Source organism: Amblyraja radiata, chromosome 1 (genome assembly GCF_010909765.2).
Source record: "Amblyraja radiata isolate CabotCenter1 chromosome 1, sAmbRad1.1.pri, whole genome shotgun sequence".
In the NCBI taxonomy this organism is placed as follows: domain Eukaryota; kingdom Metazoa; phylum Chordata; class Chondrichthyes; order Rajiformes; family Rajidae; genus Amblyraja; species Amblyraja radiata.
In genome coordinates, this window is record NC_045956.1 from 134261900 (window position 1) to 134275126 (window position 13227).

At 42.2% G+C, this 13227-nt stretch overlaps 1 protein-coding gene and 1 pseudogene across 1 annotated transcript in view; one reads left to right on the forward strand and one right to left on the reverse strand.

Annotated features, from left to right (window-relative positions):
• Window positions 1-3243: 3243 nt before the first annotated feature.
• Window positions 3244-13227, reverse strand: part of LOC116979600 (urea transporter 2-like) — a 117299-nt gene continuing 107315 nt past the window's right edge. The window contains exon 8 of the mRNA XM_033031192.1: window positions 3244-3527. Within this exon, the coding sequence (XP_032887083.1) occupies window positions 3360-3527 (168 nt within the window). The 3' untranslated portion in view covers window positions 3244-3359. The remainder of the gene's footprint in view (window positions 3528-13227) is intronic.
• On the forward strand, window positions 12901-13010 carry LOC116983264 (annotated as a pseudogene).

Consider the following 13227-nt stretch of genomic DNA (forward strand, 5'->3'; position numbering starts at 1 on the left):
AATGGGAGCAGCTTCTATTTATTTTAACAAAAGCCCGTTGTGATTGTATACCTCTCTTTCAAAATTTCTCCAGCCATTGCAATAGCTCTTCAGTCTAATGCATCCCATTATGTACACACTCATTCTTGCTAAAGCTGTATTTCTTGGCACCTGCAACCCAAAACCCCCAAGCAACCATTTGCGGTGCCTTTTCACTTCAACCCAAAACCCCCAACCAACCATTTGCAGTGCCTTTTCACTTCAAGCCAAAACCCCCCAAAAAACCATTTGCAGTGGCTTTTCACTTCAACCCAAAACCCCCCAAACAACCATTTGCAGTGCATTTTTACTTCAACCCAAAACCCCCCAAACAACCATTTGCAGTGCCTTTTTACTTCGTCCCAACCCCCCCTCCCCAAAAAAACGTTTTCGGTGCCTTTTTACTTCAACCCAAAACCCCCCAAACAACAATTTGCAGTGCCTTTTTACTTCAATCCAAAACCCCCCAAACAACCATTTGCAGTGCCTTTTTACTTCAACCCCAAACCCTCCAAACAACCATTTGCAGTGCCTTTTTACTTCAACCCAACCATATTTTCATTTTCAAACCACATTAAGGGCACTCATAATTGAGTAGACATGTGTTCAGTGTTATTCAGAGCTCAGAGAGACATGACCCTGTGGCTTCTTCCATCTTGCAGAGACTGAGTGAGGCACACCACTTCCGGGTTTTATAGTCCCTCCCCCCTCCCACCGGCAGGGGCAGCAGAGAGAATGGCAAAAACATTTAAAACATTAATATCTCTCTGATTTTTCATCGATGAGAAGAATCTTCTGGTCCAGTCTGGAAATCACATCTCAGTGAGTCAAAAGCGTTCAAGATCTTACTTTTAGTAATATAGATGACTGTTTGGCAAATGAAATTCCTCGTATGTTGCAAAAGATACAAGTTAATAAAGTATGATTATTTTCAACAAGGAATTAACTAAAAACCCATCGGGTCTGATCTGTGATCTTATACTGTATTGTTTCAATAAGAACATGGTAATAATCCCTGGAGCCCTGGCTAAACTATAACTCTTAATATCTCTTAATATTACTACTAATATTGTAGGATGTAGGATTCTGCTGTGCACACATTTGTGATAATTTCCTATTATTGACAGTGATTACAATTCTAAAATGCTTAATTGGCTGCAGAACTCTTTGAGACATCCTGAGATAATGAAAGGTACAATAACATATAATTTGCATATTTCATTATGTTTTGTATTGTTAGACAACATGTTTTCTGATCTTTTCTCGCCTCCAGTTTATTCCCTCCCCTTCCACCTTTACTTTCACTGAATTCTACTAATCTGAAGAGAGTTCCGACCTGAAACATCACCTATGCTTTTTCTCCAGAGATGTTGTCTGACCCGCTGAGTTACTCCAGCATTTTTGTGTTTTATGCGTGGGTATTGTTTGTCAGGAATTTAATCACCATTGATGAATCAAATGTTTTAATTTAGAATTAATATACATACATCTTTGAACAGAACAAACATTTCATAGGAAGTGTTGCTGTCACTACAGGTGACTCAGATATTGTTATCTACTTCACTTTATCTATTCTATCTTTTGATTTAGTTTATGGACTTTAATTCTTGGCTTCTTTGAGTATTTCCTCTACCTCATGGATCTTGAAATCTACATTTGTCACACGTGGAACTCTTTTGTGGTATGATCCAGCGAACTGCACTTCTTCAGCAACTTGATCATTGCTCCTTGATTGAGGTGTTGGATAAAGGGGAGAGCCACTACACAACTCGATTGGAAAAACTGTGCAAAAAAAGTTGAACGTTTTACTTTCAATTAGTGTAGACAGTATGATAATCCAGGAAAATTTGTCCAATCAAGTATTCAGGGAGCATGTAATACAAAATGATTTGATGGATTAATGTGTGTATTGACAGTCCATTTCCCTGCATTAAAGTCGGAGGCTTGCAGGGATGGTCGTATTTCCTGCACAATTTTCAGCTCCATCAACGGATTAGCATAAACCAAGTCTTCTACATATTCAGAAATGAGTAAGACCCTGGAGCAGGGAGAGCCTGCATTTCCTGATTACGAAAAATATCCTCTTTGTATCTTATGGACCTACAAAAGCTGATTAAGTGAAAACTTCTCCTGAGAAAACATTCCATCAGAAATGTATCAGCCTATTAAGCACTTTGCTTATGCGTAGATAAACTATTTCACTTGGGATGATGGCAGTCCGACTGACATTTATTTAGTAGCATTGGATTAGCTACATATTGTGGAATTTGTCACATATATTCCATACGAGATGGGGATAGCAGAAACTTCCTTTGATGCTTATTAACAAACTAGTTGAGTTTCTGCTACAATCTGGAATTTTCAGAATGATTTTTCAGATGCTAGCCCAAACCTACCAATTTCACAATTTTGAATTTGCAATATTTGAAGTCCTAGTTTGGTACTACAACTACCAGACAAGAGCTGTTAACTAACATTCTTTTGTTTAATGGAAGGGATATATTCATATTGCCGACACACACATGCAAACTGTTACCATAGCCGAGTTGCATTCATAAGAATTAATGGAGAAGGTTATTTTGTTGTTCCTCCTGTTTCTGCACCTGCTGTCCTGAAGCAATGTACTGACATTCATTTTGGTAGCTGATCGGCAACCGGATTTTACTGGTTGATGTCAAGGTTCAAGAATAAATCAATAGATCTGAAAACCTGCTTAACATCAATAATCAGGGCTTCAAATTTCACAGCTTCCCTATCCTAAGTTACTATTTTAGTGTTCTTTCAAATTCTTGATGTGTGTTAGTAAATTTTTCGAATAGGAGTAGCATTTTCCCTGCCTCCTCATTTTCCACCTCTGAAGACACCCTTTAAAATATATCTTTACCAGCTTTCATTTAACCATCCTTATATCTCTTCTTTTCTCTTCACATCAGTGCTTGTCAGAGCATGCTTTCGTTTGAGATTGTCTGTTCAGTGTGAAGTTTTGGTTGTATATTTTTTACTGGGTTCATGTTATTAACGATGATCAACTGGGTTGGTTCCTACATATTTGAGAATGGGTTTAACTCCAAATGTCCAATATCTAATTTACTTTCTGAATTCAGTAGTGAGAGCAACAGCAGTTCATATCAATGGTCTGGTAAACACAACATTAATGAATAGTTATTTCATATATTAATTTAGAAGAGATCCATATTAACTTTGATTAAAATAAAGTGCCTGAAAGATATTTATACTATATGCAGGTTATGTAATTAATGTGTATATAAGAAGAATTTGCTGTGTGCATATACATCACGTATGCAACTGTACTTTAAAGATTTCTTTGTATCATTCTGGTTTCATTTACTTTGTTTAATTTTCTTCATTTCCAGGTAAATCTTTCTGTTCTTCTCAGGGTATGTTACTTCATGCAATGCTAATTTATAGATGTCTTTGCGGTTACTAGTCATCAGGAGAAACATAATTGTTGAAAGGCAGAAGGCCCATGTGCACGCAGGTAATCCAAACTAGAAAGCAACACATAGTAAAACAGTTAGATAGCAGCATCATTTCTACTTCAAGCTATTGATGAATGTGTCTGAATTAATGCTTTGATAGAAGACATGCTGCTGGAAAGAATTTTATTGTTCAGCAGAATGCAGTTGATAGTCAACTTTTATCGTTTATTTTCATATTAACGCTGTTCATTTGCATCAACAATGCAAAAAGTAATCTAAATATAGTTTCAAGAATGGAAATACAAAGTTAATATTTATACATTCCATAAAAGGCTTCAGGGTATTTGAGATTGTGCTATAAGTTTGTGCACTCTAGATACAGTTGCCTTTGATATTGGTTTGGTCATTGTTAAACCTGAGTTAGCTTGTGTCTGCTCAAACTGGTGCAATTAGGACAAGGTATTCGGCCACAATATATGAATATATCTGTCCATATTTTTTAGCATGCATTGCATCATTTCCCCTGTTAGTTTGCATTTCACTGATTAGTGGCTCAGTACTGTGCACCTACCTGACCAAGTGATGAGCTGACTAACCTAAGAGTTATAGCCTGCAAGCCACAGTTTACTGGGGTTGTGTGCTACTGTACTGTCTGCAAAGGAGACAGCATGGAAGAGCAGCTGCGTTATCTCACAGACATGGATCTTCGAAAGATAGTCATACAGCATGGAAACAGTCCATTTGGCCTGCCATGTACATTCCAAGCGGTACGAACCAATTCAAATTAATCTCATTTTCCAGCAGTCTTCTGTTACCAGGTGATTCAAGTTCTCGTCCTGTCACTTCTTAAATGCTGCCAGTGAATCTGCTTGCACCACTCTATCAGGCAGTGTATTCCATGTACTTTCCAAACTGGATGGAAAAGTTCCCCCTCAGATCTTTGCATTTCTTACCCTTAATCATCACTGCATGGCTAAGCACAGCCCCAATGCCATCTATAAATTTGCTGATGGTACCATTGTGGCTGGTTGAATCACTGGCAGTGATGAACAATCAAGACTCAAGGATGGCGTTTTGCCTCCCTAGTGCCAGGGTCCAGGTTGCAATGGACTGGCTGCCGAACATTCTCAAGGGTAAGAGGGAAAGTCGTTGTGCACATTGGCACAAATGACAGATGTAAGAAAAAGGATGATGTCCTGCAGAGTGAATAGAGGGAGTTAAGCGAAAGGTTAAAAAGCAAGACCTCAAGGGTAGTGATCTCTGGACTACTCCTGGTGCCATGTGCTAGTGAGGGTAAGAACAGGAAGTTAGAACGATTGAATTTGTGGCTGAGGAGTTGGTGGAGGGATTTGGGATTCAGATTTTTGAACGATTCAGTTTGATTCTGGGGCAGTGACCTGTACAAGAGAGACAAGATGCACCTGAACTGAAGGGGGGACCAATATCCTGGCAGGCAGGATTGCTAGTGCTACCTAGGATCATTTAAACTAGATTGGCAGGGAGACGAGTTGCAGTTCAGGAGTGAGGCAGCTGAGAGGCTGGAAGTCGGTACAGAAGGCAATGAAAACAAATTCTTCTGGATAGGCAGGAGCACGGCAAGGAGTGAGGAAGAACTGTTGGATTAAATAGCAGTTATTTTAATGCAAGAGGCCTGGCGGGTAAGGCAGATGAAGGATAGGGATGTGCAACTGGATATTATAGTCCTTACGGAAACAGGCTAAGGCGGGGGGGGGGGGGAGTACAGACGGAGAGGACTAGCATCTTAATATTCCTGGGCACAGCTGCTATAGGTAGGGTTAAAAGAAGAGGTGGAGTTACTTCGTTGATTACCTCATGGCAAAAGTCTGATATGACCTTTCTGTTGATTCGTCCAGTGAGGTTATAACTGTAGAGCTGATACATAAAAAGGGGATGATCACCTTGTCGCTAGTGCGCTATATGACCCCAAATATTCAATTGGACTTAGAAGAACAAGTATTCTTGGAGATTTCGATCTCGGATCGGTCAAAGTCGGCATGGATTTATGAATGGGAAATCATGCTTGATTAATCTTCTGGAATTATTTGAGGATGTAACAAGTAGAATAGATAAGGGAGAGCCAGTGGATGTGATGTATCTGGACTTTCAAAAAGCCCTTGACAAGGTCCCACACGAGAGATTAGTGCGCAAAATTAGAGCACATGGTTTTTGGGGTAGGGTATTGACATGGATAGAGAACTGATTGGCAGGCAGGAAGCAAAGAGTAGGAATTAGCGGATCCTTTTCAGAATGGCAGGCAGTGACTAGTGGGGTGCCACAAGGCTCAATGCTGGGACCCCAGTTATTTACAATATATATTAATGATTTAGACGAGGGAATTAAATGTAACATCTCCAAGTTTGCAGATGACACAAAGCTTTGTGGCACTGTGAGCTTCGAGGAGAATGCTAAGAGGCTGCAGGGTGACTTGGATAAGTTGGGTGAGTGGGCAGATGCATGGCAGATGCAGTATAATGTGGATAAATGTGAGGTTATCCACTTTGGTGGCAAGAACAAGAAGGCAGATTATTATCTGAATGGTGTCAGATTAGGAAAAGAGAGGTGCATCAGTTACTGAAAGTAAGCATGCAGGTACAGCAGGCAGTGAAGAAATAAAATGGCATGTTGGTCTTCATAGCGAGAGGATTTGAGTATAGGAGAAAGGTCCTACTGCAGTTGTACAGGGCACTGGTGAGACCACATCTGGAGTATTGTGTGCAGTTTTGGTCTCCTAATTTGAGCAAGGACATTCTTGCTATTGAGGGAGTGCAGCATAGGTTCACCGGGTTAGCTCCCGGGATGGCGGGACTGACATATGAAGAAAGAATGAGTCAACTGGGCTGGAATTTAGAAGGATGAGAGGATATCTTATATAAACATTTAAAATCTTAAGGGATTGACAATAGACAATAGGTGCAGGAGTAGGCCATTCAGACCTTGGAGCCAGCACCGCCATTCAATGTGATCATGGCTGATCATCCCCAATCAGTACTCTGTTCCTGCCTTCTCCGCATATCCCCTGACTCCACTATCTTTAAGAACCCTATCTAGCTCTCTCTTGAAAGTATCCAGAGAACCGGCCTCCACCGCCCTCTGAGACAGAGAACTCCACAGTCTCACAACTCTCTGAGTGGAAAAAGTGTTTCTTCGTCTCCGTTCTAAATGGCTTACCCCTTATTCTTAAACTGTGGCCCTTGGTTCTGGACTCCCCGAAGATCGGGAACATGTTTCCTGCATCTAGTGTGTCCAAACCCTTAACAATCTTATATGTTTCAATAAGATTGCCTCTCATCCTTCTAAACTCCAGAGTGTACAAGCCCAGCCGGTCCTTGGACAGGCTAGGTGCAGGAAAAATGTTCCCCGTGTTGGTAGAGTCCAGAACCAGGGATCACAGTTTAAGAATAAGGGATAGGCCATTTAGGACTGAGATGAGGAAAAACATTTTCACTCAGAGAGTTGTAAATCGGTGGAATTCTCTGCCACAGAGGGCAGTGGAGGACATTTCATTAGATGGTTTCAAGAGAAAGTTAGATTTAACTCTTCGGGCTTAAGGAATCAAGGGATATGGGGAAAAAGCAGAAACGGGATACTGATTTTGGATGATCAGCCATGATCATATTGAATGCCGGTGCTGGCTCGAAGGGCCGAATGGCCTACTTCTGCATCTATTTTCTATGTTTCTACGTTTCTATTGCAAATAGCTGCAAGACTAATAGGGTTTTCATTGTAGGAGATTTTACGTGTTCTAATATAGACTGGGGCTGCCATAGTTTCAAATGTTTACAGGGGATCAAATTGTCAAATATGTTCAGGAAAGTTTTCTTAGGCAATATGTAGAGAGCCTTACAAGGGGGAGAGCAAAGCTTGAGCTACTCTTAGGAACTTGGGAAGGGCAAGTGACTGAAGTGACAATGGGCAAGCTGTTTGTGCCTGTTGTCAATTTTAAATTAGCTTTAGATTATTTATGGATAACAAAAGGACAGACCCACAAGTTAAAGTTCTGAATTTGGGGCAAGGCCAACCGATGGTATTAGACAGGAACTCATTAAAGTTGATGAGAATCGTTTTTTCCAGAAAGAAGGATGACTGGAAAGTAGGATACTTTTAAAAGTGTGATGTTGAGAGTTGAAGGCTTGCATATTCCTGTTAGCATGAAGGGCAAGGCAGGTGAGAGTATGAAATGATGAGAAAAATTAAAGCTCTCGTCCGTTAATAGAAGGAAGCATGGGCCATGGTAAGCAGCTGGGGGCAAGTGTATCCCTGGAAAAGTGCAGTGATCTGAGGAGCATATTTAAGTAGGAAATCCAGAGATCAAAAAGTGGGCAGGAAAGATTAAGGAGAATCAAAAAAAAATAAATGAGAAGGATATAAGGGAAAGAGGGTAACTAGAGAGCGAATAGGTTCCCTCAGAAACCAAAACAATCATCGGTGTGCAAAGTTGCAGGAGATGGGCAAGGTCCCTAATGAGTATTTCTCATCCGTTTTTACAGGAAGAAGTACATGAACTCTAGGGAACTTGGGACAGTTTATATACTGTACATATCTTGAAAACAATCTATATTGCAGTTGAGGAGGTGCTCGGTATCCGAAGGAGTATGAAGGTTGATAATCTCCTGAGCCTGATCAGATATATCCAAGATCACTATGGGAAGCAAGAGAAGAAATTGCTGGCTGAGATATATGATTCATCGTTAGACACAGATGAGACACAGATGAGATGCCGGATGACTGGAAGATGACTAATGTCACGCCTCTATTTAAGAAAGGCTGCAAGGAAAAGCCTGGGATCTATAGACCAGTGACCTGAACATATGTGGTAGGTATGTTATTTTTTGGACTGGAGGCCTGTGACCAGTGGTGTGCGTCATGGATCAGTGCTGGGGCTATTGTTTGTGATTTATTAAAGCAGGTAGTATTGTAGAAAGTGAAGATGGTTATGAAGAATTACAGCAGAATCTTAATCAGCTGGGCAAGTGGGCTGAGGAATGGTTAATGGAGCTTAATGCAGATAAGTTTGAGGTATTATATTTTGGGAAGTCAACCCAAGGCAGAAGCTTCACACTGAATGGTGGGGCCCTGGAGAAAGCTGTAGAGCAGGGGATCTTAGGAGTGCAGGTACATTGTCCCCTGAATGGGGGGTCATATGTAGATAGGGTGGTAAAGAAGACTTTTTGTGCATTGTTTATGTAACAAGCTGCCAGAGGAGCATTTAAGGCAGGTACCATAATAATATTTAAGAGACACTTGGACAGGAACTTGAATAGCAAAAGGTTAATAGGGATATGGGATGTGCATGGGCAAACTAGGCTAGTTTAGATATGACATCTTGGTCAGCATGGAAAGTTGTATTGAAGGGCCAATTTCTGTGCTGTATGACTGTCATTATAGTCAGCGAGCAGAGAGATAGAACATCTATAGAGTGGTGCTGCAAAAACAACCTCTTCCTCAATGTCAACAAGACCTAGTAACTACTCAATGACTTCAGAAATGGGAAGTTGGGAGACCACACGCTATTTTTAATTGGTGGATCAGCATATTCCTGGACCTTAGCATCTCAAATCACCTGTCCTAGACCTGGCATGTGAGGTGTAATTGCGAAGAAAGCACCTCTTCTTTCTTAAAGTTTAAAGAAATCTGGCATGTCACCAAAAACATGAACAAACTTCTGCCGATGCACTGTAGAAAATATCCTGACTGGTTGCACAATGGCCTGATTCAGCATTTCCAATGCAGAAGAAGGCAAGAGGCTGCAGAGAGACCTGTCTAGTGGGTGAGTGGGCAGATGCATGGCAGATGCAGTATAATACGGATAAATGTGAGTTTATCCACTTTGATGGCAAGAACAGGAAGGCAGATTATTATCTGAATGGTGTCAGATTAGGAATAAGGGGAGGTGCAACAAGACCTGGGTGTTCACTGAAAGTAAGCATAGCAGGCAGTGAAGAAAGCTAATGGCATGTTGGCCTTTATTGTGAGAGGTTTTGAGTTTAGGAGCAAGGAGGTCCTACTGCAGTTGTACAGGGCCATCGTGAGACTGCACCTGGAGAATTGTGTGCAATTTTGGTCTCCTAATTTGAGGAAGGATATTATTGCTATTGAGGGAGTGCTGCGTAGGTTCACCAGATTAATTCCCAGGATGGCAGGACTGACATATGATGAAAGAATGGGTCAACTGAGCTTGTATTCACTGGAATTAGAAGGATGTGAGGGGATCTTATAGAAACATAAACTTCTCAAAGGATTGGACAGGCTAGATGCAGGAAACATGTTCTCGATGTTGGGGGAATCCTGAACCAGGGGTCACAGTTTAAGATTAAGGTGTAGGCCATTTAGGACTGAGATGAGGAAAAACGTTTTCATCCTGAGAGTCGTGAATCAGTGGAATTCTCTGCCACAGAAGGCAGTGGAGGCCAATTCACTGGATGTTTTCAAGAGAGGGTTAGATTTAGATTCAGGGCTAAAGGAATCAAGGGATATGGGGAAAAACTGATTTTAGATGATCAGCCATGATCAGATTGAATGGCGGTGCTGGCTCGAAGGGCCGAATGGCCTACTCCTGTACCTATTTTTCTCTGTTTCTATCACAGACATAGCCCTCCCCATCATCAAAAGTATCTAATATGAAGTGCTGCCTCATGAAGGTGGCATCTATCAATAAGGATCCCCACCATCTGGGCAATACACTCTATTCACTGCTGTCATTTGGCAGAAGGTACACCTGAGGTCCCACACTACGATGTTCAGGAACAGTTACTTTCTCGACTCAAACCCCATAAATCTATATGTACCTCAACATTGTGAACATTGACGACTGCCTATTGCACTGCCATGGACTTGTTTTTTTTTACTATTAGTGTTTTGCTCTAATATCAATTTATTTGTGTAGACTTTTTTTCTTTTTACGGTCTTGCAGAATTTCTATGTGTAATTTATATGTAATTTTCTGTGTGTTTGCCTGAGTCTATGTGTCTGTGAAGCTACTGCATGCAATTTCTTCATTGTACCTCTACCTCACCGTATTTGTGCATGTGACAATAAATGCGCTAAGACTTGATTGACTTGGATGTCTTCTAGTCTAATCTGTCTCTGATATGGAGAATGGTCAATAGCAGAAAACCTATCTATACATGCCCCTTATGATTTTATATACCCTCCTTAACTTCCACCCCTCCTGGAAATACATACCTCTCCTTTCCAATCTATTTTCATAATGGAAATGCTACATGCCAGGCAACATCCTAGTGAATCTTTTCTGCACCTTTTCCTGATTTATAACATCTTTCCTATTTTACTTCGGAGTCACGTGAGTGACTGCATGAAGAACCCGCCAGTACGCATGCGTGTCATTATCGCTACACGCATTGTGAACAAGTCATTGCGAGGGGAGGACGTTCCTCCCAAACGGCAGGGTTGAACCTGCAACAAGTAAGGTAGGAGAACTTAGTTTCTTGACTTACCTTTTTTACAGGAAGGCTGATGAAAAACTGGCTGGGGAGAGTCTGCAGAACTGCAGGCAGCCAGCAACGGCCGGGGGGGGGGGGCACCACTATCTCCATTAAACGGGAGCCGGAGCCGACCTCAGCTCCAGCAGGACGCCGACAGCGCTGGAGCATTCTGGAGCCGTCATTCCGACGGCTCGGACAACAGCCCCACGGACCTGTACTACATGGGTCCGAGGGGCTGGAAGGTGCTGGGTTTTTCCACAGCACTAAAAATAGCGGCAAGCGGTCAGTGCCCGAGAGCACTGAGTACGCGTTGGAGCCGCTGGGCCTGGGTCGCGAGCGGCCAGTTCCCCGAGAGGACTGGACCGCGTTGGAGCACCCCAGGCCCAAGTGGAGAAGGACGGCACAGTGCAGGAAGCACTGCACCGCGTTTTTTAAAACTACCAGACCTGCGGCTGCGAGTGGCCAGTTCCCCGAGAGGACTGCACCGCGTTGGAGCACCGCAGGCCCAAGTAGAGAAGGAGCGGCACAGTGCGGAGCACTGCTCCGCGTTAAAACTGCCATACCTGCGGTTTGCGAGCGGCCAGCTCCCCGAGGGACTGAACCGCGTTGGAGCACCGCAGGCTAACGGCAGTACGGGCGGCTCAGTGCTGTGAGCACTGCACCGCGCTTTGGAGCACCGCAGGCCAACGGGGATACAGGCGGCACAGTGACCGTGTACATTGCACCGCATTGGCACTGCGGGGCCTGCACCTGCGAGAACATACCGTTTTGCAGCGATGCAGGTCCAAGAAGAAATCCTCCAGTGGGTAAGTCCCATAGCAGCACCTTATACAGGGCTGTATTTCACTTCTACTATTACAGGGAAGTGTTTGAGGAAAAGACAGACTCAGGGAGAAGGAAGCAGCACCTGTTCTATAGGGCTATAATCATGCTTCTCTCTCCCCAGTAGACTCTTCTGTCAGAAGAATGCTGGGGTCAAGTCTAGGGCACACCCTGGACAGGTAAACAGATGTAAGAGCTGTAACAATGAGGTGATGCCTTTTCTAAGTCACAAAGTACATAGAGTGCATTGTTGGTCCTTTCCTGATAGAAATACAGGAATACTTATGTTGTGACTGAAGGATTTAGCAGTCCAAAAATTTACTGACAAATTCCATTCCCATCTGGGAAGTCACACGGGAATGTCTGTCTATGTTTCAGGGGGAACAACAGTACAGCTGTGAGTAAAGCTAACTGGGAAAGATCTACAAACCAGGTTAGAAGCCAGCATAGACCATATGTTTTCTATCTACTGCAGGGGCAAACATTAGCTGACACCATAGCTGTCACTTGCCACCGGGGATTGTAAATCCCTGAATGTACTAAACTAATCAATTTATGCATCTGGTTACATCCAACCAGGATTGACGCGGGCCTGTGTAAACCCGAAACCTCCTAGCAAAATCTTTTTATTTGGAGGTGACCTATCTAGAAGGTCAAGGAGTTGGACAATGAAGCCAAACTGGAGCTCATCTAAACGTCCAAACATCATCCTCAAAGGTATCGCCCCTATGCTGGAAGATGTGTACACCCACAACACACGGCCTCGGGGATCCAGAAGAAAACAGTAAAACCAGAAGGAAGCAAGGAGGTTGGTGCGAGAAGACATCGAATAAATAACTTTTTGACACTCATATCTTAAACAGTATCCGGGGATACACAATAGAGTCCAGCTGATATATCGAGAGAGGAATTTGGAGGAGAACACCAAATGGATATTGGGCTATAGTATTTGCTAATGTTTCTACATGATATGGAACACCAGATGCCGATCTACTAGTATCCAGACATAATCACCTATTACCAAATATGTCATATGGGATACAGACACTGGACATCAGCAACAGATGGGGTTTTAGCTGCATTGCAAGGGAAGAATTATTATCTACGCATTCCCTTCCTAACTAAATAGGATATGGCGCTTGACGCATCAAACATAGATCAGATCTCGGCTTTTTGGCTAAGATCAAGCATAATATCTGTTCTTATCAGTTTAAATATCTGATATGTCCCTTATCTAGGGACCATATATTTAAATTAAAAAATAAATAAAAATAAACAAATAAATAAATAAATAAATAATGTGATATATTCGTTTTAAGAACGGAAACCTTTTCTATTGTTAAGTATATTCGTTTTAAGAACGAAAATGGCAAGCATTGATTCAAAGGATGCTTACTATTTCAGTACCCATAACAGGTGACCACGGACGTTATTTTTATCTAATTGGATGTCTCAGCTCTAGCAGTATAGAGCACTACCTAATG